Below are 21,637 nucleotides of genomic sequence, written 5' to 3'. Positions count from 1 at the left end.
AATGTCCGTAAATTGAGCTTTTTCTTTATTCTTTTAATTAATAATAAAAAACAGCTGAGTGATTCACACTAATTGAAATTTAAGCAAGCAGTTAAAATAGTCAGGCACTGAGCTGTGACCCATGATTCGATGTCTCAGTCCAAGTAAGAAATTTATAGGTCATAATTTTTAATAATAATAATAAAAATATATATAAATGGAAAAAAATAATAATATAAATTAATTAAAATATTTCACCAGTCTAGGCCACGAGGCCAAGCCAGCGAACCAGCCAAAAAAACTTAGCTTTGAGTGGAGAGCGGAGGGAAGGAAGCATATAAGAAGAAATCCGCGCAGACAGTTTTGTAACGTTGAACTGTCTCTTCTACCAAAAACCTACTCCTCCTCCCCCTCCCAAACAAAACGACAACATTCCAATTTTGCTTTATACATTCTTCATAACCCAGATTCGATCTCTTCTCTTTTCTTTTTGATCTGGTTTTTCTTCTTTGTCTACACGCCGATCTGGGTCTTTTCCATCTTTCGTATCCGAAGAAGATATGTTTCTCTTAGATTGGTTTTATGGCGTTCTTGCATCCTTGGGTCTATGGCAAAAGGAGGCCAAGATTCTTTTCCTGGGCCTTGACAATGCTGGAAAGACCACCCTCCTCCACATGTTGAAGGATGAGGTTTGTATTTTTTTTTTTTTCTTTTTTCATTTATCTATGGAAAATCTCCTTTTTTTTTTTTTTTTTTGGTTCTTGAATTTTCACTCTTTTTTGGGTTAATTGGTAATTGTTTTTTTTCTTTTTTAAGGAATTGGGATATGGGTTTTGTTTTGTTTGCAGAGATTGGTGCAGCATCAGCCGACCCAGCATCCAACCTCGGAGGAATTGAGCATTGGGAAAATCAAGTTCAAGGCCTTTGATTTGGGTGGCCACCAGATCGCTCGTAGAGTTTGGAAAGATTACTACGCTAAGGTCCTGTTTGTTTATCGTTTTCCTGTTTTGTTAAAGCCTTAGCCTTGGATTTGTTTCTGATTGTCATCGTTTATGAAAGTATGTTTATTAGTTGTTTGCTTTTATTTGTAGATTGAGATCATGAGCTGAATATGATTTGCTCGTTTTGATATTAAAGCCAGATTTCGTCATTAGTAATATAGGAAGATTGGTTAAACGATTTACTCTAGGCCGTGGTAATTTTCGACATGTTATTTACATTCTTCTTTGAAACAGTTTTTTTAAATGGGAGTTCATCCCATGTTTATCTGTTATATATTTGGATTTTTTTTTTTAACATGAATTTGAGTCCTTTTCGTTTTAATATTGTTTATATTTTTGCTCTATTCTCAGCCTTGGTCAGTCTAGTAGACTTTCTATATCTATTGACGTTTTGTTTCCACAGTACTATTTCCTTATATCTTTAAGTATGCTAACGTCGGTGTTAAACTTGCTTGGTGATCTCTATTTGTGCTCTGTTATCATCTGGTCTTACTTGTTCGATTTGTATCTGTTAAGTATAATGGCTCTGCTATTTCATTCTATTGACAGACATTAATGTCGTAGGATTTTATGTTTTCTGAATTTTGGAATGGAGCATGCAAGCACCTTTCCAAACTTGCATATTCTTGAGTCACAGAATCCAATTCCCCAACCAACTAGGATAGTCTGTTGTGAATCTTGTGACAAGAATAACTGTATTCCAGCTTTTTCCATCTTATGGTCGAAAATGATTTCTGCTTCCATGCTAGCTTAATGTCTTATCTTTTGTTTCCCGTTCTCATGCTTGCTGGCGATGTTATTGGGTTGGAATTCTCTAGATCGAACAACACTCTTGGTTTATTCATTGCCCACGGATTTAGAATGTTACACTTCCATATCCCAGATAGATTTCTTGTGTTTTATTTGATTCATGGAGGCAAACATCAACAATCGAAGTTTTCTGATAGTACCTTTTTATGTTTCCTAGAAGGTTTTTTAATAGTGCCTTTCCATGCATAATGACCTTTTAGGAAGGGCATCATGATGGCTTTATGATGGTGGCATTCCCATAGAAGTTTGTAAGAATAAATACTTCCTTCTACACCCAAAAGCATATCCAAAATTAACAACAATAATTCGAATACATTCTAGTTACTATTGGTGGGTGACTGTATTCAAGATTCTTTTAAGTAAGGAACATTGGAGGCCAAAGTTGAATTTATTAATAGAAAGCTGAATCTTACATGAAAATTTAAGGTTTTTTTTTTTTTTTTTTTTTTTTTTTTTGTAAATTTGCTTGAACTCCCAAATTGAACCAACCTCTCTTAGAGCTCTAAATTTATTTTTCTTTTCCACTTCTACCTTAATTAGATTTAAAATGTTTTAAACATTTTATATCCACATGTAAATAACATATTCTTTCTGTATTTATCCTAGCTTTTGAAGATTTTTTGTATCGATATTCCTAGATCTTGTTATAGTTTGTATCTTGAATCAAATATCTAATATGATAAATAGAAAAGTCCATTTTGTAGAAGAGAAAAGAAAATACAACCTTTTCTATCTGACTAAATGTCCTAGTGCAATAATCTCTTTTACTGCTCGAGTATGAAATATCTAGTTATTGAATCTTCTCAGTTCCTTTTTTGTGTCCTCAATTCTTGTCCTCAAATTATTTCAGTGGTGTTGTTTTGGAATATAAGGCATGCCATCTAAATATCACATCCTTATTCTTTGGCACCGTTGGCTGAACAGGTGGATGCAGTAGTTTACTTGGTTGATGCCTATGATAAGGAGCGGTTTGCCGAATCGAAGAAGGAGCTGGATGCGTTGCTCTCGGATGAAGCCCTGGCCAATGTTCCCTTTCTTGTGTTGGGCAACAAGATTGATATCCCACATGCAGCTTCAGAAGATGAGCTACGGTATCACCTTGGCCTGACCAATTTCACAACCGGCAAGGGCAAGGTGAATCTTACAGAGTCCAATGTCCGGCCTCTTGAAGTTTTCATGTGCAGTATAGTCCGCAAGATGGGATATGGCGATGGATTCAAGTGGCTTTCCCAATATATCAAGTAGGGACTAGGGTTAGAGGGATGGCATTTTCGCTCTGTATTTGTGCTCTGGTATTTTACCACAAATTATATAGGAAGAGAAGTTTCATATTTGATTTTGATTGAGGATTGAAGGGTTAACAATTTGGGCAAATATTCTATCCCTTGGTATGTGCAACTTCATATTTGTACTTCTAAGCAAAGTCTGATGCAACTATTTTTTTGTTTTATTATTATTATTTTTTATTTATGAATTCTGACTTTTGTCAAGCGGTATTGTTTGCTTAGTGAGTTTGAATAAATTTTAGACATTCTCCGTTCTTTAATGCTTTTCCATTCGTTTTTGGTAGAAATTATACCAAAATGTTCTAGTGATGGATTTGAATTTGTGTTGTATTGGCAGTTAGAATAATATTATTCTTTAGCACTGCCACTCTTTTTGCATTTTAATGTTGGTTTTGTCAATAAATGGTGCTGCAAGTTTTTGACTAAAATTATCATCACGATATATATTATTTTTATATATTAGTAAACAAATTGAAATGTGAGCCTTTTTTTTTGAATTTTTATTTTAAAATACAAGTACATTTACTTAGATTTTTAAATGATAAATTCAATAATAAATTTTGAAACTAAGTTGAGGAGCTTTTAAAATAGAGATTTCAATAAATTTGTATTATTTCATATTCATAAATTACTGAGATTTGTAAGAAGCAACAAATCATCTACAGAGATATGGAACAAATTATTGAGATTTGAATACCAAAATTGCAAAATCATATCTGGGTCTTCAATCTACATTCTCATGTGTCATATCACACAGTCACAGAAAAAAAATAAAATAAAAAAAATCCAAGAAGATCAACAGCCGTCCACTCCACCTACATTAGCATTCCCTCCAACGCTGACCCGAAGTTCCTCCGCGTCAGCATTTTTCCCAACACCACCATTGCCATCAGTTTCTAGATCGATGGCTGGCACACACCTTATGACGCGTACTTTCCAATCACATTTCTCCACCTAGGATATCGAAACACCAAGACCGGCTATTCTCAGTCACAACTCCATATCCACAATGCCTACGTCATCACCCTAAGCAGCCACCAAGCAACTTCACCACTGGCCAAACCGGTAATCAGTAGCAGCTTACGTAGTCTCTGTAAATATATACAATAAATCGTTTTCCTTTGTTTTCATCTCTCATTTCCCTTTACTCTCCGTTGCGATCACCGGTGGAATTTTCCGGCACAACCTCGTGTTTTGCAGTGAAATTTCTCGGTGCTTTTAAATAAATTTTTGAGGAAAAGAGAAAAGAAAAAAAAAAAAAAAAACAAAAAGAGAGAATGTTTCTGATTGATTGGTTCTATGGAATTCTAGCATCACTGGGTCTTTACAATAAGGAGGCTAAGATCTTGTTTTTAGGACTTGATAATGCAGGAAAGACAACCTTGCTTCACATGTTGAAAGACGAGGTACTCTCTCTCTCTCTCTCTCTCTCTGAAGTTGTTTTTAGAATCAATTTTGTACTGATGGAATTGAAACTGTTGGTTTTGGTGCATGTTGCAGAGATTAGTTCAGCACCAACCCACTCAGTATCCAACTTCGGAGGAATTGAATATAGGGAAAATTAAGTTCAAGGCCTTTGATTTGGGCGGCCATCAGATTGCTCGCAGGGTCTGGAAGGATTACTATGCCAAGGTATAATCTTTTTGATGAACTTGGTAAAGTTCTTGAAAATTTTATAGCTGTATTTTTCAGTTCATGAAAAACTTGGATTCGCAAGGTGTATGTGGGGGGGTGTGTGTGTGGTTTTTTTTTTTTTTTGGGGGGGTGTATACTTACTTTCTTTTCAGTTTCTGGTTTTAGCCTTCTAGAGCTACTTTGTTGTGAGGTTCTTTTGGATCCTTAGCCCTTAGGATTGTTTCTATAGTTTTTGAAGTTTTTAATCGTGGGTTTTGAAGTTTCTTTCGGAGTGTTTATGATTCCGATCCAATTAAGTGCTACCTATTGCTGTAGCGGTTATATTAGCTATACTTAGTTTTAGGTTTTGCAAGCATAGAAAAGGAAAAGCAACTTTTTATTTTTTATTTTTTATCGAACTAAAATTTGCTGCGAATTTATATGTACAACTCTGAGGTTGATTCATATTGAGTATATTGGTATGAAAGGTTATGTTGGGGGTGATTATGATGTAGTTAGGCATCCTTAAAAAACGATTTAAGTTGATGGTTGAGCCTTCATTGTAATACAAGCTACTGAAAAACAGAGTTTATTATGTAAATAACTTTTGAAATAGAAAAAGGTATTTTAAATTTGGGGGTCTCCAAAATAAAGTTTGGTTGGGTGTTGTAATCAAAGAAAAGACATTAACTTAAAAATTTGTTGTCGGTGGTCTATAATTTCAACCATTTGACTTTGCAGTGGTTGTTCACACATAAAGGAAGCTATTTTAGGACTAAAGAAAGAAAATATTTTTTTTGCTTTGATAGTGACAACTAACAAAAAGAAAATTTTCATGATCAGTCGGGTTTGCGGTCTGTCTCGATGGTTAGATTAGACCTTTATATCATTTCCTTTTCGAGTGCTGTGGCTGCTGTATTTATATGTTTTGTGGTCATCAACTAGATTGGTAACTTTACCTGATGAAAAAGTGATTATTTCAACATCATGAGCATGGTTAAGTTGCATTTAGGTTTAAAATGCATTATGTGATACTGCTTTTCGGATAGTTGTTTTGGGGAAAACCCAAGTTACAAATTTCCATCACGACTTGATACATGATTTCTGATGATATTGTCTCTTAATGTTTTCGTAATTTTAGGTTGATGCTGTAGTGTACCTTGTTGATGCTTTTGACAAGGAGAGGTTTGCAGAGTCCAAAAGGGAGCTAGATGCACTTCTCTCTGATGAATCGCTAGCCAATGTACCATTTCTTATCCTTGGAAACAAGATTGACATACCCTATGCTGCCTCAGAGGATGAACTGCGTTACCATATGGGGCTGACCAACTTCACTACGGGCAAGGGAAAGGTCAATCTGGCTGATACAAACGTCCGCCCCCTTGAGGTCTTCATGTGCAGCATTGTTCGCAAGATGGGTTATGGGGAAGGCTTTAAATGGTTGTCTCAATACATAAAGTAGAAATATGAATGCATGAACAGCATATCAGATGAGATGCTGTGCCCTCGCTTACCCAGATGGTAATCTTCCATGCATTGCTGCACTGTTCTATTGAACTTTGGTTTCAATCATAAGTGTTAATGTAAAGTGGATATGTTTGTTTTAGGTAGTAGCTTGTAGACAGTTGCTTGGTAGCTTGGAAAGTTGGAAATTTAGAAGTGTCTTCTACTTATGATATATAATTATAAATTTTTGGGGGTTTTTGTTTTTAGTTTTGACACTACATTGATAACCAGTAATAAATGTTTACCGAAGGTGAATTCTCCCACATTGCAATATCTCTCTCTTTAGGAGTGTGACTTCCATTTGGTTAGGTGAGATGGTGGTGACTTATTTCAAGCGACGGGGAAAGTTCCCGTACCAGCTACCAAAATATGACCTTTGACTTTTGACCTTGAGAATGATCACGTGCACCTAACTTCCAAGTTATAAAAGGATGGTGGCTAGACCAAATATAATTTGAGGACATATCAAAAATAAATGTTAACCGACAGCACGGGTAGGAAATAGGAACTAGGAGTAACCTTCTTTTTCTTCTATTTTATTTTATTATTATTTTTTTCTTTTTACTTTTAGGATCCATGAAAAAAAATTATAGAATTTATTTTTGTAAAATTTATGTAAAAAGAGTCCTGATTAAAAGTTAATTGCTGTTTGATTGTTCGTTTAGAAAGTGTTTTATTGTTCAGTTAATGTTCTTTTAACTTTTTATATAAACTTAAAAGTAAAACTTTTTGAAAAAGTTTAAAATTTTAGTTTTTATATTTTAGTTTAAAAAATCTATTTTTGATAACAAGTACTTATTAACTTATAGTTAATTATAGTTAAATATCTTTTTTTTTTTTTTTAAGGAAAACAATCAATAAATGTTTTTTTTTTTTTTTTTGAAAAATAAACCTTTGCTAAAAAATAAATCATAACAAATAGAAGCTTAGTTGATTTGTATGGAACTTTGGCTGGCTACCTCCTTTTACTGCATTAGGATATGGAAAAATGGCAAAATGGATTCCCGTTACTTTAGTTGCATGGATTTCCACGTTCCAGAACAGGCATTTGGAAAAAGGCAAAACCAGACCTCAATAAGTAAATAAAATAAGAACATAAGAAAAGATTTAACTGTAGAATAAGTCTATTAGTGTCCGGCTCTTTCTTTTTCCTTCTCCATTTTTTCCCCCCTCACTGCTTTTTGTTTTTTTGTTTTTAGAAACAAGCTGAGAGACTTCACTGCTTCCAGAGTAGCCATTAATAAGTAAATCGTACGAGTGAAAAAAACCGTGTACGATTTGATGCAAAATTATTGGATCAATCTAGTTCCCATCAAAGCTAAAGCATCCAAGTTATACGTAAACGTTTCAACACAAACCATCAGCAAGAACATAAAAAAACACAAAAGGACATCATCAAATATGGACAAGGACACGAACCCTTCAAAAACTTAAAACGGTTTGAAAGGGTCGAAAGGGAAAAAAATCTAATCTAAACTACTCTGATGGTTTATAGTACAAAGATGTACATAGGCCATACCAGCACAGACCACCTTGGATGTCATCATTCACCATTCAGAACGTAAACCAGGCAGATTCTTGAATTTTCAACCAACCAAGTCATTTTCAGGATCAAGAAAGCCTTCATATTCCAGCTACCAAAAAAATAAAAAAATAAAAAAATAAAAAATCTGTCATTAATCTGCAACAACACTATAATAATAACAATAACCAATCTACAACACTAACCATAGCTTGATTGTGAGCCATCTTCATCCTCCGATATTCTTCTTGGGCTTTCTTTGAGCGGAACATTGCTTGTACACTTACCACTGCTCTCTCAACACGCTCTTCAGCTTGTTTTTTGCTGGCTTTATAAAAATCCTCCTCTGTATCACTTCCTTGAAACTGATCATCAACGGCTTCAATTGGGTCAACTTGAAGCCCACGGAAACCCCTTCTCTTTAACCGCCACCTAAGAATTGCTTTCTCTAGTACTCCAACAGACCAGAGAATTTTACGGTACTGCCTGCGCACTTGATAGCCACGGAAAGCAGCCTGCATCACAAGAAAATGGAATCACTCAACTCACTTCTCCACTACTTTTGTGTCAAATAAGATGGTTGTGCATACATAAACAGATCTAAATTATAAATAGGAGGTAGAAAACTTGTTGACCTTGTTGACTTTTCCATAAACAACTATCCTTGTTAATTTACTAGAGTATCATGCACCAAGAATGTATCACATGTCAAACTATGGCACCAAAAAGATGAGAGAATGTTACTTGAATTTTAATAGCTTGACGACGCAAATTGAGAAATTCTTTACGAATCTTCCAAGTGCGGAACCGATGTTGTATTCGGGCAGCAGCTGCCATTTTTTTCCGACTCTCATAGTTACGAAAGGCATGCTGAATCTTCATTGCTGCAACTATATTTCGTGCTTCAATCTCCGGATTGGAATTCTCAACTGCTTGGGTTCTTATTTTGAGTGAGTGCTCCCTGAATGCTACCTGTATACGTGCTGCGGCATCAGCAGCTGTCCGATAAGCCGCCAATGTTTCCTTCAGATTCAGCTCTTCCTCACAGAGATTCTCAGGGTTTACAAAATCATTTGTGCTAGTGTCAAGGGTACCACTGACATTTCCAGCAATGCTCATATCCTTGAATTGTTCCACTAAAGCCTTTTCTGAAAGATAACCTGCTAAGCCATCATAACCATTCAAAGATGCAAGATCAGCAGCAGTACGTCCACCTGGGTTATCTGAAGTGGGGTCTGTCACCAAGTTTGGCTTTGCCCCAGCAGATAGAAGCACTGCAACCATTTTTTCCCTGCAGAAGGAGAATTTTCAGGATTATGAAAATTTTGCAGCATATGACATATACTTCCTATTTCGAGAAAGAATGAGTGCAAAATGTGCTGCCACCAAACTTTGTTATTTCATGTAAATCAGCTATGCATTCATGCATGTTAGACACAAGCATAAGATCAATATAGGTAATATCATAGAAGTGAATGACATAAATTACCATACTCTTCTGGAAGAGAAAAGAAAATGGAAGAGTCGGAAAGTTATGGAATATGAATTTAGAAAGTTAAATAGGATATATCAAAACAAACCAGTGATGTAGATTTTGGAAGTAAATTAAATCCTGATTAAATTCATGCCTCCAAAGCTTTCATAGTATACAAGATATATAATGAAGTAACGATATAATTATAAATCATACCTTCCAAAATAAGCTGCCCAGTGGAGAGCTGTCCATCCATGTTTATCACGAAAATCCAATGACAAACCAGATGCTGAAAACAAAGAGATGGCCCAAGTATATCCTAGAATAGCACATAGATGGATTACTCCTTGGCCTTGAGCGTCAAACTCAGAGATCTTAGAGCCATAAACAACTCTTTCCAACAGCCAGTCCTTCAGCCGGTTCCTCAATATGAGTTTAAATAGACTGTCTTTTGCTTGTGAAAATGGAATTTTACTATCTTCGATTGACTTGATAAAAATTGCCCAGCTATTGGAAACATGAGAGGTTTTCTGGGCATACTTCTTTGCCTCTTTCAGGGCATTAGGTGATGCTTTACTAGTTAGAATTTCAAGGCTCTTAGATGTAGAGAAGAGCAGATAAGCAAGTCGCATCTGCATTTGGAACTCTTCCCATCTGTCCCTCTCTTCTGAAGATACAATTTGGTCACTTAATGCAGGAGTGCGATATTCAAAATTTAATACTTGGCTGATGGGTTTAAAGCCTTCAAGACTTATATAAAGGTTTACTAATCCAGGGGAATGTGGTGATACCAGACAGCGATACACCCCCACCTGAACAATTTCAGCAGTAACACTTATATCACCACAGACACATAATAAATCGGACTTTGAAAGATGTTGATACTCTTCACGAAAGAAGCCAGTGAGTAGGATCTGCAAACAAAAATTTAATTGAGGCAAAATAATTAAAACTAGGCACATAATCTTACAGTTTGAATTAATTAAAATATGAACATGACAAGTAATCCCAAAATCAGCATCCACCAATCATGATAAGCAGAAGGCCTAAGAAATCATAACTAGACAGACATTTTCCAATCCAATATCCACTTCATATGAAAAAATTTCGAAGGTAAAAGTTTTTATACCACCAAACATGAGGATCAACAGGAGGAGTAGGCAACCTAGTTTTTACATGTAATCTTAATAAAATAAAATAAAAAACATATATAATGAGTACCACAAAATCATAATACAGATCATATAGGAAAGAAAAACCTTTGTCTTTTCATTTGAATAAGCCCATGCAGGTGAGACATCAGTTATGTTAAATATTTGCTCCGATACAGGAGATTGAAGATGCATAGCTAGAGAAGAAAATGAATCTTGAGCAGATGGAATTGAGGTTTCAAGCACCGAACCATCTACTGAATCTGAAGAATCTGTAATGAAGTCATTTATCCACCTCCCAAAGCTGTCCTGACTATGCAATCCATCATTTACCAAAACATCCAAGGAACCACCAGCGCCCGCTCCAATAGAATCTCTTCTCTGGACATTTGAATTCAGTTGAGCCCCAACTGTTGGAACATAAGCACTTTGTGGGAGATTATAACCAATGTCACCACTTGTAGCAGTTGGATTGGTTAAAATATTGAAAGACAAAATTTCAGGTGATAAACTGGTAGCTCCCTGTATAGAAAAACAATTAGATTGGTTATTTTAAAGAATTTTTAAAAATATCTTGAATAGCAAAAACAAATAAACAAAAGATAATCTTATGTGTTTCAGAAAAATCATGGTACAAAAAAATGTCATAAAGCTCAGCAACTAAGCTGGTTACATATTTATAAATTGAATATGTGAACAGGACAATCAAAATCTCATAAAACTTGTTGACTGGCTATTGAAATTATATATGGTGATGCTTTACTAAAGCGGATAAGAAACCAGAAGTTAACAGCAAACACTTGCACACGAGATTCTGTGAGAGTCTCTAAGTACTATGGTACACAGTGGTAACATCTATCCATCCACAGATAGTCTCAACAACTAGCTGTGGTAAATAAATGCAGATCAACACATTGCATATGAGTATAAATCAACTAAAACATTCCCGTGAGAAAATCAGAAAAAAGTTAGGATGTTAAACTTATAAATGATACTACTTACACCATGTAATAAGCCATTTCCTGCAACTTGATTTTGCTGGTTGAAGAATGAAACTTTGTCTGCCACCGCAGAACCACAATCCCCCACCCCCCAAAAGGAAAAATAGAAGTTAATACTTTCCTCATGACAGCCTCTACAATTAATGATCTCTAGCAATTACCTCTAGATGCAACTGAGTTATTAGGATCATGTATAGCCAGAAGTTCATCCCACTCAAGGGTATTAATATCATGGAGCCTTTGTTCGTGATTTCTGACAGTTAAATTGTCACTGGAAACTGTTGAATATCCAAAAAGAAGAATGAGAATATAGTCCATACATGTTCAAGAAAGACTAAATATAAATGACAACTGTAACTATACTAGTAAATCTTTTCATAAACTTATTAGCGTGGTGTAAAGATCTATTCAGCAATCTCCATATGATAAGTAACTTTGTTTCTATTAACTCATGATGAACTATATATCCCCAAAGCATAGTACTGAAACAGAAATCATTATAAAGCACTACAATATACATGGAGAATTTCAATAAAACTAACCTAAGATTTCGTTTTCACCAGCATAATATGCATGGTTAGTCCCAGAATCAAGTTCTTCTGACAAAGGCCAAGGGGCAGATGGATCAGAGGCAGAACTGGAATTTGAATTCACAGGCGTGACTGGAGATCCCTGCAACTTTGTCATAAAGTAAACCAAAGACCAAATTAAGTTAGACCTCGACTTCTTTTGATTACTGAGAGGAACTCCTCAGAAAATTAATTTTTGTGTCCGTCAGAGTCTGCCAATTATGAGTATCACTAGTAACTATTTTTACCATACAACTATTGTCATCTTCTAGTTTGGAAGACAATCTATCCACCCAAGGATAAAAATGTAAACTGCTTCTAAATAAAATTAAGATTTTTTGTTCTTGTTACAATTGGCCCATTAGATAAATGGTCAGATGACTTCAAATGAAAATTCAAAAAAATTCAGAGAAATAATATTTATTGAGATATTCTTCAGTACAAGATTCAAAAGAGTGCATTTATAGTTTGACATTTGATATGAATATTTTGGAGGCAGATGTTTGTCAACTTCAGTTTATTCATGCATGTTTCATATGTAAATAATCAAAATGGTTGAAAAGAGTGCAATTAGGAATCTGCCAAAAATGTGCCCCAGCTGTACAAGTATGGTAAATGAAGACGTGATCGTACCAACAATATATTATAATACAAAGTTATAGTAAAAATCAAAAGATTATGTCATGGCTTCCAACAATCCCACATTGGGAGTGAATGGAAAAGATCAATACCAAAATGAAGAACTGTTAACTGCAAGCTACTACAGAATCAAAACCATTCATAGCCACAACGAAGAAGAACTGTTAACCACAAGCTACTACAAAATCAATGCCTTTCATAGCAAAAGCATTGCAATCAAAATCAAAAGAAGTTCACATGCTACATTGAAAAATCAGATAACTATTAATGAGCTATAACAAACCAACCTCCTGTGTTTCACGATAATGAACAAGAACTATGTGCTCCAGACTCCTGAAACAAGAAGAATATCAAAACTTAGTTCAGGCTGTCCCTCAGAGACAGTTTAATGCTATCTAATTCGAGAGATAACTATTACATACTTATCAAGCAGCCAGTAACACCTTCGAACAAAGGTTGGGTTGTCCTGGCCATGTGCATAGTATACATGGATCCTTTCTTCATCGCCAACCTGCACAATTAAAAACAAAATGGGGAAAAGAAATATGTTTCTTGCCAAGTAAATTTTCAAGCCAGTATACTCAATTTTAAATTAATAATCTGAACTGGAAATATATAAGAATAATGCATCTGATCAAATATACATGTAATCCAGAGGCCAAATTAATACCAAAATAAATGACGATAATTACTGCATGGATAATTATGCTACAATGATCAGTACGAAAATAGGACATCAAATGAAATACAGAAACAGAAAGCTGTTGAATAATCACAATGAAACACTTGGAAAACAACAAAAGAATGCCGCTATCCATGTGTTGAAGCTTACACCTCAGCCCGGTGACGCACACTATTGAGGCTTAAGCATCAAGGAGGCGCCTCATCTTTTGCCTTATTTTGGCTTGGTTTTTTATTTATGGGTTACTAAATCTGGCTGAAACCAACCAGACGTGAGAAGAACAAATTGAGGGTTGGGCTTGGTTTTATGTTTTGATATACATATATGTATATATATTAGGAGAGAGGACAAGAAGAAAAAGAATGCTGAAATTGCTGCTATTAGAAGATGCTGTTGAAAACTAATTGATGGAGCCTTAAGAAAGTGGAATTCTGAGAGAGAAAAAGAGGAATTAAATGAAAATACTGAAGCAGGGTGGAAAAATATATGTTTTCCTTTATAGTTTTCGAATTGTTCTATGGACTATGGTTATGTGATTTTCTTACTACTTATGTTCTCTTACATAGACATATATCTAGTTGAAGCTTGTTCAGCCTCAAGGCTTACCTCTCACCATAATTTGGCAAAACGACTCAACTACTCATAGAATCTTTTATTACTATTTATGTTCTGGTACATACACATATATCTAGTCGATGCTTGTTCAGCCTCAAGGATTATCCCTCAACTTAATTTGGCAAAACAACTCTAACTAGTCATAAAATCTTTTAAAACCTTATATATGAAATGAAGAACAAAAAAAGTTTAAGGCATCAAGCATTTGGTAGGCATTATTTCCGTGAGATAAGTATTTCCATGAATATTGCTTTCTAGCATAAATACAGTATCAACAAATATCTGGAATTATTGTGATATTACAACAATAAGAAAAGAAATCAAGAAGAGCTGGACGAAAAATTGTCAGTTAACTGAGCCACAGTGAGTCACGAAAGCATAAGCTGATGCTTAACATTAAACCTTAGGGATAGAAGAACCTCACTTTTAAGTGTTCATGAGCTTCTTTAACAGTCTTCCCATCCTTTTTCTTCTTCCAGTTATGACCATCTTTTCTGAAGTTTCGAAGCATCTTACGATCAAACAGTATGATAGTACCACCTGTGACATTACACAAATAACAGAGTATTAGTATTAAACCTAATCAATAGATGCTTTTGTCAAGGGAAACTAAAAAGTTACTACTATTATATGCAAGGTAAATTATGAATTACCAAATGGTAGGCAAATCAGATGATCAGATAATGGGACTATGATGTTAAACCTAATAATAGTAATACTATAACTAGAAGTCTAGAAGTAGTAGGAAAGTACTTTTTGGTAGGTTCACTGGTTTGACATTGATGGTGAAACGCTTGTAGTTACAGAGTATTGCGTGAATTTCATTTGGACGAAGCCATCTTGACCTTGCTTCCTCCATGATGGCTTGAACATCCAAATCTGTTCACAGAATAAGAAACCATTATAGGAATTTAGCAAGATAACTTGTTGTAACAGTTAACTCTAGAACTGCAAATAGAATCAACAAAAGTATTATAGTAATAGAAGGAAAACAACAAGCAATCGAAGACAATTGAAGTTATGGTCAAAGTTCCTTAACCAATAATCCATTAGTATTTGATTATGCATTTCCATTACAAATCTTTTTCTCACCTCTGCAACAACAAAATTGCACGTTTGCATTTTCATTTGCACTATGCCCACAACTTTGACAGAAATGCATCTCATGCTTTCATACTAAAAATTAAGTATCTCGAAATCTCCTTAGGAGAATCTAGCGTTTTCAACAGTACCTTTATGATAGGTCTTCTAATACCTCTAACACTGGTTTTATCGCTTTATTTTCCTGTTACAGACTCTATTAAAACTTAATAACCCTAACTTCATGTATTGGTGTTCCTATAGAGCTCCCCTTCCCCTGCTTACCAAAGCACCTAGGGACAGAAATGCATCTCAAGCTTTCATACTAAAAATTGAGTACCTCAATTCAGTGATAGTATAAAACCAAAGCATATGCTTTTTACCCGATTGTTTAATTCCCCCATTTCACAAAAACGTATTGAAATTTAAAACCATAGAAAATGAAAATTAGTCGCATAGAAACAGTGAATGACACCATAATATTCCCTGTGAAGCATTTTTCTTTTTTTTTTCCTGCACTTAATAATTTTTATCAATGATCCTTGTCGTCAGAATCAAACAAAGAACAACGAAATGGGTTTCTGGGAAAAGATAAAAAAATAAAACTAAAAAAAAAATGCTTTTTGCAGAGCCAAAGTCCATGCAGCTCGATCTAAAAGAACTGCTCAACGACAAAATTAAACTAACAATTTTCTTGTTCGTATAGCGCCGATTATGCTTTTTGATTCAATAAAAGCACTTGCCGAAGGAAAATTCCCAGCTCTGTTCTCTTACTCTCAGTGAAAGATAAAGTACTCCTCAAATTTCTAATTCAAAACTCAAAAAAAGAAGTCATTTTCATTGAGAATCAGAAAAGAAACACTATCCAAAATTTTACTAATTTACACAGTCCAGAAACAAAGAAACCATTAAATATTTATATATATATATATATATAGATATAGATATAAAATAAAAAAGAAAAAAAATCACTTTCTCACCTTGCAATGTATGAAATCCATGAATATCGGTGCCTAGTAATCGTCCTTCCATCGTCAAAATCTCCAAGAAACCCTAGCACTTCCTACTCATGAACTTAGCCGCAGATTTCAACAACTCAGCAAATATAAAAAAATAAAATAAAATAAAATAAAAAAACACTGCAACGTAGATAGTGATCAAACAATAATTCTACAAAAAAAAAAAATAGAGCCAAAAAATAATCATCGAAAATTAGAAACCGAAAATACCTTAGAAGAAACAAAAGTATTATAGGAATCGAACAAGAAAAAAGAAAATTCTGGAGCTCAGGAACTGGAAGTCCGTTTTTTATTTTTATTTTTTGGTGAAATTAAAATGCCACGAAGTGGCTCAGACAGCGGTTTTAATGGTGACGACTTTTTGTTACTATGGTCGCAGATTACAAAATAGTGATAGGAATATACGACAATAATAATTATAATAATAGATTATAGCGGCCAAAAAAATAAAAATTAAAAGAAAAATGATGTTTTTCGTGTACAATGTTGTAGGACAAGAAAGCTCGGGAGGCAGATGTTTGCCGACAGATGTGGATGATCTTCGACTTTGATTTTGTTTATTGGTTAAGATCTCTGATTTTGTTGACTCATTGGTGTACTGAAATTATTATTATTTTTTTTTTATAACAAAAAAATTTATTATTATCAAATTGATTAAGATTAAAAATTAGATAGAATAACTTAGTGTGATATAAAATTTTAGATTAGGTAGAATAGTGTAACATAGGAGACAATATTATCTCCTAATTTTTTTAACTATTAGAGTTATCCGAATCTAGAATTTTATATTATCTCTTAATTTGTTATCGAACTTGGAATTTAATTATGGAATTATTTATTCATAATAGTAATAATTATGTAAATATTGTATAGAATAATTACCCAAAAAAATATATCGTATAGAATGAAAAAGAGTACAATTATTGTAATGATAAACATGCCCGAAAGAAAATTGACACGCTGCAATTACGATATATGTTGAATTTATTAATAAAATTTTGTATATCAAATAAAGTATCGTGATTATGTGGGTTGCAGGAAATAAATAAGATTCACGCACAAAATTAAATACCAACAAAAAAAAAAAAATGTGTTGTTAAAAAAATTTGATGTTGTACTGTATTGTAAAAATTATATTATTAGCTGGATTTAGTATAAGCTGTTTCATAATTTACTGGATGTTATGGTTTTCTAATTATTTTAATTTGATTAAAAATATATATATGAATATTATATTAATTACAGGCTCGTCACTTTTTTGAAATTTATTAAATTAAATTAGATGGCCTTTTGTTTTTTAGGGAAAAAAAAAAGAAAAAAAAAGAAGATATGAGTCAACATTTCATGCAATGAATAGAATAAAAGTGATCATGTACATTCAAATGTGACTTGGACCGTAGGGTCAATAGCCATGGAGGAGACAAGTGTAGGAGGATTAAATTGTTAACGGCTATAGCAAATTTAAACGGGATAGGAATTTCCTTGGGTGGTGTTTATCTGTTAACCAGGGATATCACTATCCTTTCCTTAGCCCGTTGGCACAAAGTCCAAATTGTCCCTATTATTCAATGGAAATGTGTCAAAGTCTAAGGGTTAATAGCAAAATATCGTGGAAGAAGCACGAGATAAGCTCCTCTCCATTTAAAAAGTTGCAAAAATAATCATTCACTTTATGTATTTTAATATTTTTGCCCGGATTAAAAGGTTCACATTCATTTTATTTGTTTGGTTAAGTGTCTTTTTTATAACCATTATATAGATGATAAGAGAACCTAATTCTGGTCCAATCAATTTAATCATTCGCAATTAAGTTGTTGGAGCTATTTTTCTAAATTAAATATTAACAATTATTTAAAGTTTTGTTTATTATGGTTGATATTTGTTTACTCTCTCTCACGGAAAAATTAAATATTTTATTGGGAAAAAAAAAATCAGGTCTTACATCATATAGAAAAAGCATAAAAGGGTTTTGGGCGACAATGAAACACGTGATGAGAAATTTGTAAAAGGTGGAGGAAATAATGAATCACATAAAATATAGTTTAGACCAAATAAATATTGGTGAATTTTATTTTGTTTTGTATAATATACTTTTTTGAATACTAGGAGTTGGGAGTGACAATTTTTGGTGGAGGCTTGAACTTAAAATCATATTAATGATTTTTTCAATTAGATTTCATTTGGTTTAATCGTTAATAGACTTGTGGTTATTTTATTTTAATTGACTAAAGACTTATAAGATAATAAAGCGAAATTGATTATAATAATCACACTTTGTCCTAACCAGTAGTTGTTTTTATTAATAATTAATTGTAAAAATGACCTAAATGGAATAAGTAATATGGGCGCATAAATAGTTAATTTTTTTGGGGACTGAAAAAATATTTCAAATTTTAAATTTGGATGATAATTTCAAATATGTTCTAAACGTTTTAAACGACTGATCCTAAGTGTATAAAACAAAAACGAATTCGTCTTTTTTCTTGACATATATTAATTTTCACCTGTATTAAATTTTTATCACTATACTCTCAAATTCAAGGGTACAAAAGAAAATATGTAATGTTGACTTCAAAGTGATAAGGTCGGTGTTTATTTCTTGTCGTGCTTTATTTTGGCTCGACCATTAAAATTTTATTTTTCAAAGAAAAAAAAGTGATATGTACAAACATTGCTTAAAATTTTAACAAAAGCAACTTGTCTCATTTAATGTGGAATAAAATAGCTTACAAGTTGTTATATCAAAAGGGTCCCCTACTATTTGAGTGAAAAAAAAAAAAAAGGGGTCCACTACTATCTCTTTTGCTTTCCAACGGACCCAAAGCAGCGTAACCCAGTACAGTGAACTTATACATTTCACACTGGTAAAATGAATAGTATTAAAAAAAATTGATTATTAAAAATTAATTTTTTAGGATTTAATTTTCTGATAATAAGGATTTTTAAAATTTTTTTTATAGTGTTTGGTTAATTATAAAAGAAAATAGGATTTATAAATAATTAAATAAATTTATATATTAAAATTAAAGAATAAAATTATATTTAAAAAAATACGTAATATCAGTTTTTTAAAATATTTTAAAATGATATCCTTTTAATAGGACCTACTTTACTTATCAGTTTCCACATTATGAGATTTATTTTTAATTACAGTCCATAAATTTATTCTATTAAAAATTATACAAACAAAAAAAATTTTAACTCTACTAAAAAATTTTAAATTTCTATTAATTTTATCACTATTTAAATACCCCAAAAAATTTCAGCTATAAAAATTTTATTTGAATAGTTTTTTTTTATATATATTTTTTAAGGAAACGCATCAAAATTTGCAACCAGACAAAATCTGACACATTTATAATCTGAATAGTAATATGGTTCTACAAACCCATAACAAATACATAGAAAAAAAATATATATATGGTTATTTTGCTTTCGACAAAAAGAAAAAGTGAAAAAAAATAAAATAAAACATTATTTTTAAAGAAAGTAAAAAGTGATTTTCTGCTTTCCCTTTTGGCCTTAAAGTTTCATCACCCACCAAGTATTTGCCTACCACGTAGATATATTAGAGTCATCAAAGGTGGAAAGTTGACCAGTACATCATTAAGCGTACAAGTACTGGTACAGATATTAAATCAGTCTTACGTAAGGATGGTATAGACATCTCATGAAAAAAGAAAAACAGTGATTAGCACATTTAACGAATTCTGGCTGCTGAGTTTGGCACTTTTTTCTTGTTCTTTCAATTCTACCCACTTCTTTGTCTGCTAGGTTTTTTGGCTTATTCATCCAAAAAAATAATAATAATAAAAAAAATAAAAATTGTCTAACACGAGGCTCTAGACAGAGAACAATAGTTTGAGTGTTTGAATGGTGTATTACTTTTTTTTTTTTTTTTTCTTTACCAAAGGCTTCATAGAAAGTTTTTCAATTTCTTTTCCCAAATTTTGTTCAAAACACAAAAAACACACGAATCTGCTCTAATATCATATTCAATCTTCATTCAATACACCATTTTAAAAAACTTGAATTTATAAAATAAATTAGAAACAGATTATATATTTTAATAGGAATGATTACCGACTGAATTTTTTTTTTCTCTTTGGATTCTAGAAGTAGTTTGGGAACTTTGCATGCAAGATTTACATTTTCATGATCAGTGTTTACACACAGAATTCCAAAATGTCGTTATGAAGTTTACCAACAGGTTATAATCTACTTGCAAATTGATTCTGACATTTTGATTTTTTTTTTCCCTTTTTAAACAGTTCAATTAATCAAGCAATTAGGGAAGGAAATAAGGAGGAAAAAAATATTCACTTGTCCAATATGGATGAATAACCTGTCCATTCTCGAACTAGCAACCAGTCAAAAAGGGCAATTTAGCCTTTCTATTTAAGTTGCTTTGTCTTAGGTATTTTAGCTGAACTTGAACCCAGTTCGTTGACTATTCCCAAAATACATTTTAATAAAAAATAATCATTATCCCTTGAGAAAGTAATATGCAGAATTTGCATCCATTTAAGTATGTGCGCCTGAATCTGATAAACCAGATATGAGTCTACAATTGATGAATATGTTTCATAAAATAAATAAACAGTCTTGGAATTTGGAAACAGAAGTTCGATGATGATGAATTAATATAATATGGAAGAGATATGAATGGATGTGCACCTTATGCATGCATATGCAATGTATGTTTTGATAGCTCTTTGCTTTTGTTTGTTGGTTAGACTAGCTAGTTTATGTACTAGTGTAATCATCAATTTAGCATCTCTTCTCTACTCTCCTTTGCTCTCTTTCCCTTCCAAAGCAAATACCATGAAACCATGGCCACCCAAAAAAAAAAAAAAAAAAAAAAAAAAAACAACGTTGTTAAACTGGTTTAAACGGAAATTTTATTCATGAACAAATCTTATGAAATATATATTTTCTTTTTAGGATTGTGGATTGGGAATCTGGCAATATCAAATGGGGATAATGAAGCACACGAACCCAAAAAAGGAATATGAGATTAGCAACGGCAGGTTTTATACTTCCTCCTAGCCGCCGCCTCCTTCAGAAGCTCAAGCAGTGGCAATCTTGTCGACCTCCTCAAGCTCCTCATTGTCCATGTCGTAGTAATCGTGCCCTACGCCGTCGGCATCTCCGACAAAGGGGCTGTTTGGTGATGACGGGGTTAAAGTGGTTGGAAAAGGGTTTTGGATTTTGGCAGCAGTGGTCTTCGGCAACGGTGGTTAGATTCCTGTTTGAAAGCAGCGGTGATTTTGGATCTTAGAACTTTCTCACCCTCGCCTCCAAGGTCGCCGGTCCTCTGTTCGCTTCACAGGAATCCAGGAGAGGGTAGTTCGAAAGATAATCCTGTGCTGCAATGTTTGGATATATTGAAGCAATTGGATGGTGGTTCTAAAGATCAAACTGAAAGGTGAGAATTTGGTTGACATGGAGGAGTTGTCTTGTTCCTTCAATTCCATGATTTAGAATGAAGTTGTCCTGTTGTTGATGTAAAATTAGATTCTGGGAGTATTCTCAGAACCACATTTGTAGTTAATCATGAAATTGGTTATAATTTATTTGGGGCATAATTTAGCATGCAAAGATTAATTGACCCACAAGAATTAAAAATATTTGAATTTGATTTAGTAAATGTTGAGAAGTTCTTGATATGATAAAGCAATTGTTATGA

The 21,637-nt window shown here is 33.2% G+C and overlaps 3 protein-coding genes and 1 non-coding gene across 6 annotated transcripts; 3 read left to right on the top strand and 1 right to left on the bottom strand.

Moving 5' to 3' along the window:
• The first annotated feature begins 236 nt into the window (after window positions 1-236).
• On the top strand, window positions 237-3,336 carry LOC107433254 (GTP-binding protein SAR1A). Its single transcript, XM_016044519.4, has 3 exons — window positions 237-668; window positions 828-959; window positions 2,715-3,336. Exons 1-3 carry the CDS (start codon window positions 540-542, stop codon window positions 3,033-3,035), a joined length of 582 nt encoding a protein of 193 aa, XP_015900005.1. The 5' UTR covers window positions 237-539; the 3' UTR covers window positions 3,036-3,336.
• LOC112489029 (small nucleolar RNA snoR83) lies at window positions 1,857-1,979 on the top strand. Its single transcript, XR_003053355.2, has one exon. It is a non-coding gene; the product is annotated as a small nucleolar RNA snoR83 (small nucleolar RNA).
• Window positions 3,337-4,200: 864 nt separating the features above from the next.
• LOC107433252 (GTP-binding protein SAR1A) lies at window positions 4,201-6,459 on the top strand. Its single transcript, XM_016044518.4, has 3 exons — window positions 4,201-4,482; window positions 4,577-4,708; window positions 5,832-6,459. Exons 1-3 carry the CDS (start codon window positions 4,354-4,356, stop codon window positions 6,150-6,152), a joined length of 582 nt encoding a protein of 193 aa, XP_015900004.1. The 5' UTR covers window positions 4,201-4,353; the 3' UTR covers window positions 6,153-6,459.
• A 995-nt stretch (window positions 6,460-7,454) lies between these two features.
• Window positions 7,455-16,477, bottom strand: LOC107433255 (calmodulin-binding transcription activator 5). Of its 3 annotated transcripts, none has more exons than XM_048465432.2 (14): window positions 16,159-16,477; window positions 15,910-16,003; window positions 14,603-14,728; window positions 14,274-14,389; window positions 12,975-13,063; window positions 12,840-12,885; window positions 11,887-12,016; window positions 11,506-11,622; window positions 11,346-11,404; window positions 10,452-10,865; window positions 9,409-10,106; window positions 8,463-9,009; window positions 7,925-8,233; window positions 7,455-7,830 (listed from the first exon to the last, which is right to left on the bottom strand). In XM_048465432.2, the coding sequence occupies exons 2-14, from the start codon at window positions 15,959-15,961 to the stop codon at window positions 7,783-7,785; spliced, it is 2,751 nt and encodes a 916-aa protein (XP_048321389.2). In that variant the 5' UTR covers window positions 15,962-16,003; window positions 16,159-16,477; the 3' UTR covers window positions 7,455-7,782. The 3 variants fall into 3 exon arrangements, with proteins under 3 accessions (XP_048321389.2, XP_048321387.2, XP_048321388.2); XM_048465430.2 differs by having other exon boundaries at window positions 11,887-12,022; window positions 16,159-16,476; XM_048465431.2 differs by having other exon boundaries at window positions 11,887-12,022; window positions 15,910-15,992; window positions 16,159-16,476.
• Between the last annotated feature and the right edge of the window lie 5,160 nt (window positions 16,478-21,637).

Source organism: Ziziphus jujuba, chromosome 11 (assembly GCF_031755915.1).
Source record: "Ziziphus jujuba cultivar Dongzao chromosome 11, ASM3175591v1".
Lineage (NCBI taxonomy): Eukaryota > Viridiplantae > Streptophyta > Magnoliopsida > Rosales > Rhamnaceae > Ziziphus > Ziziphus jujuba.
The sequence above is the reverse complement of the archived record's forward strand: the minus strand, read 5'-3'. Positions and strand labels throughout refer to the sequence as shown.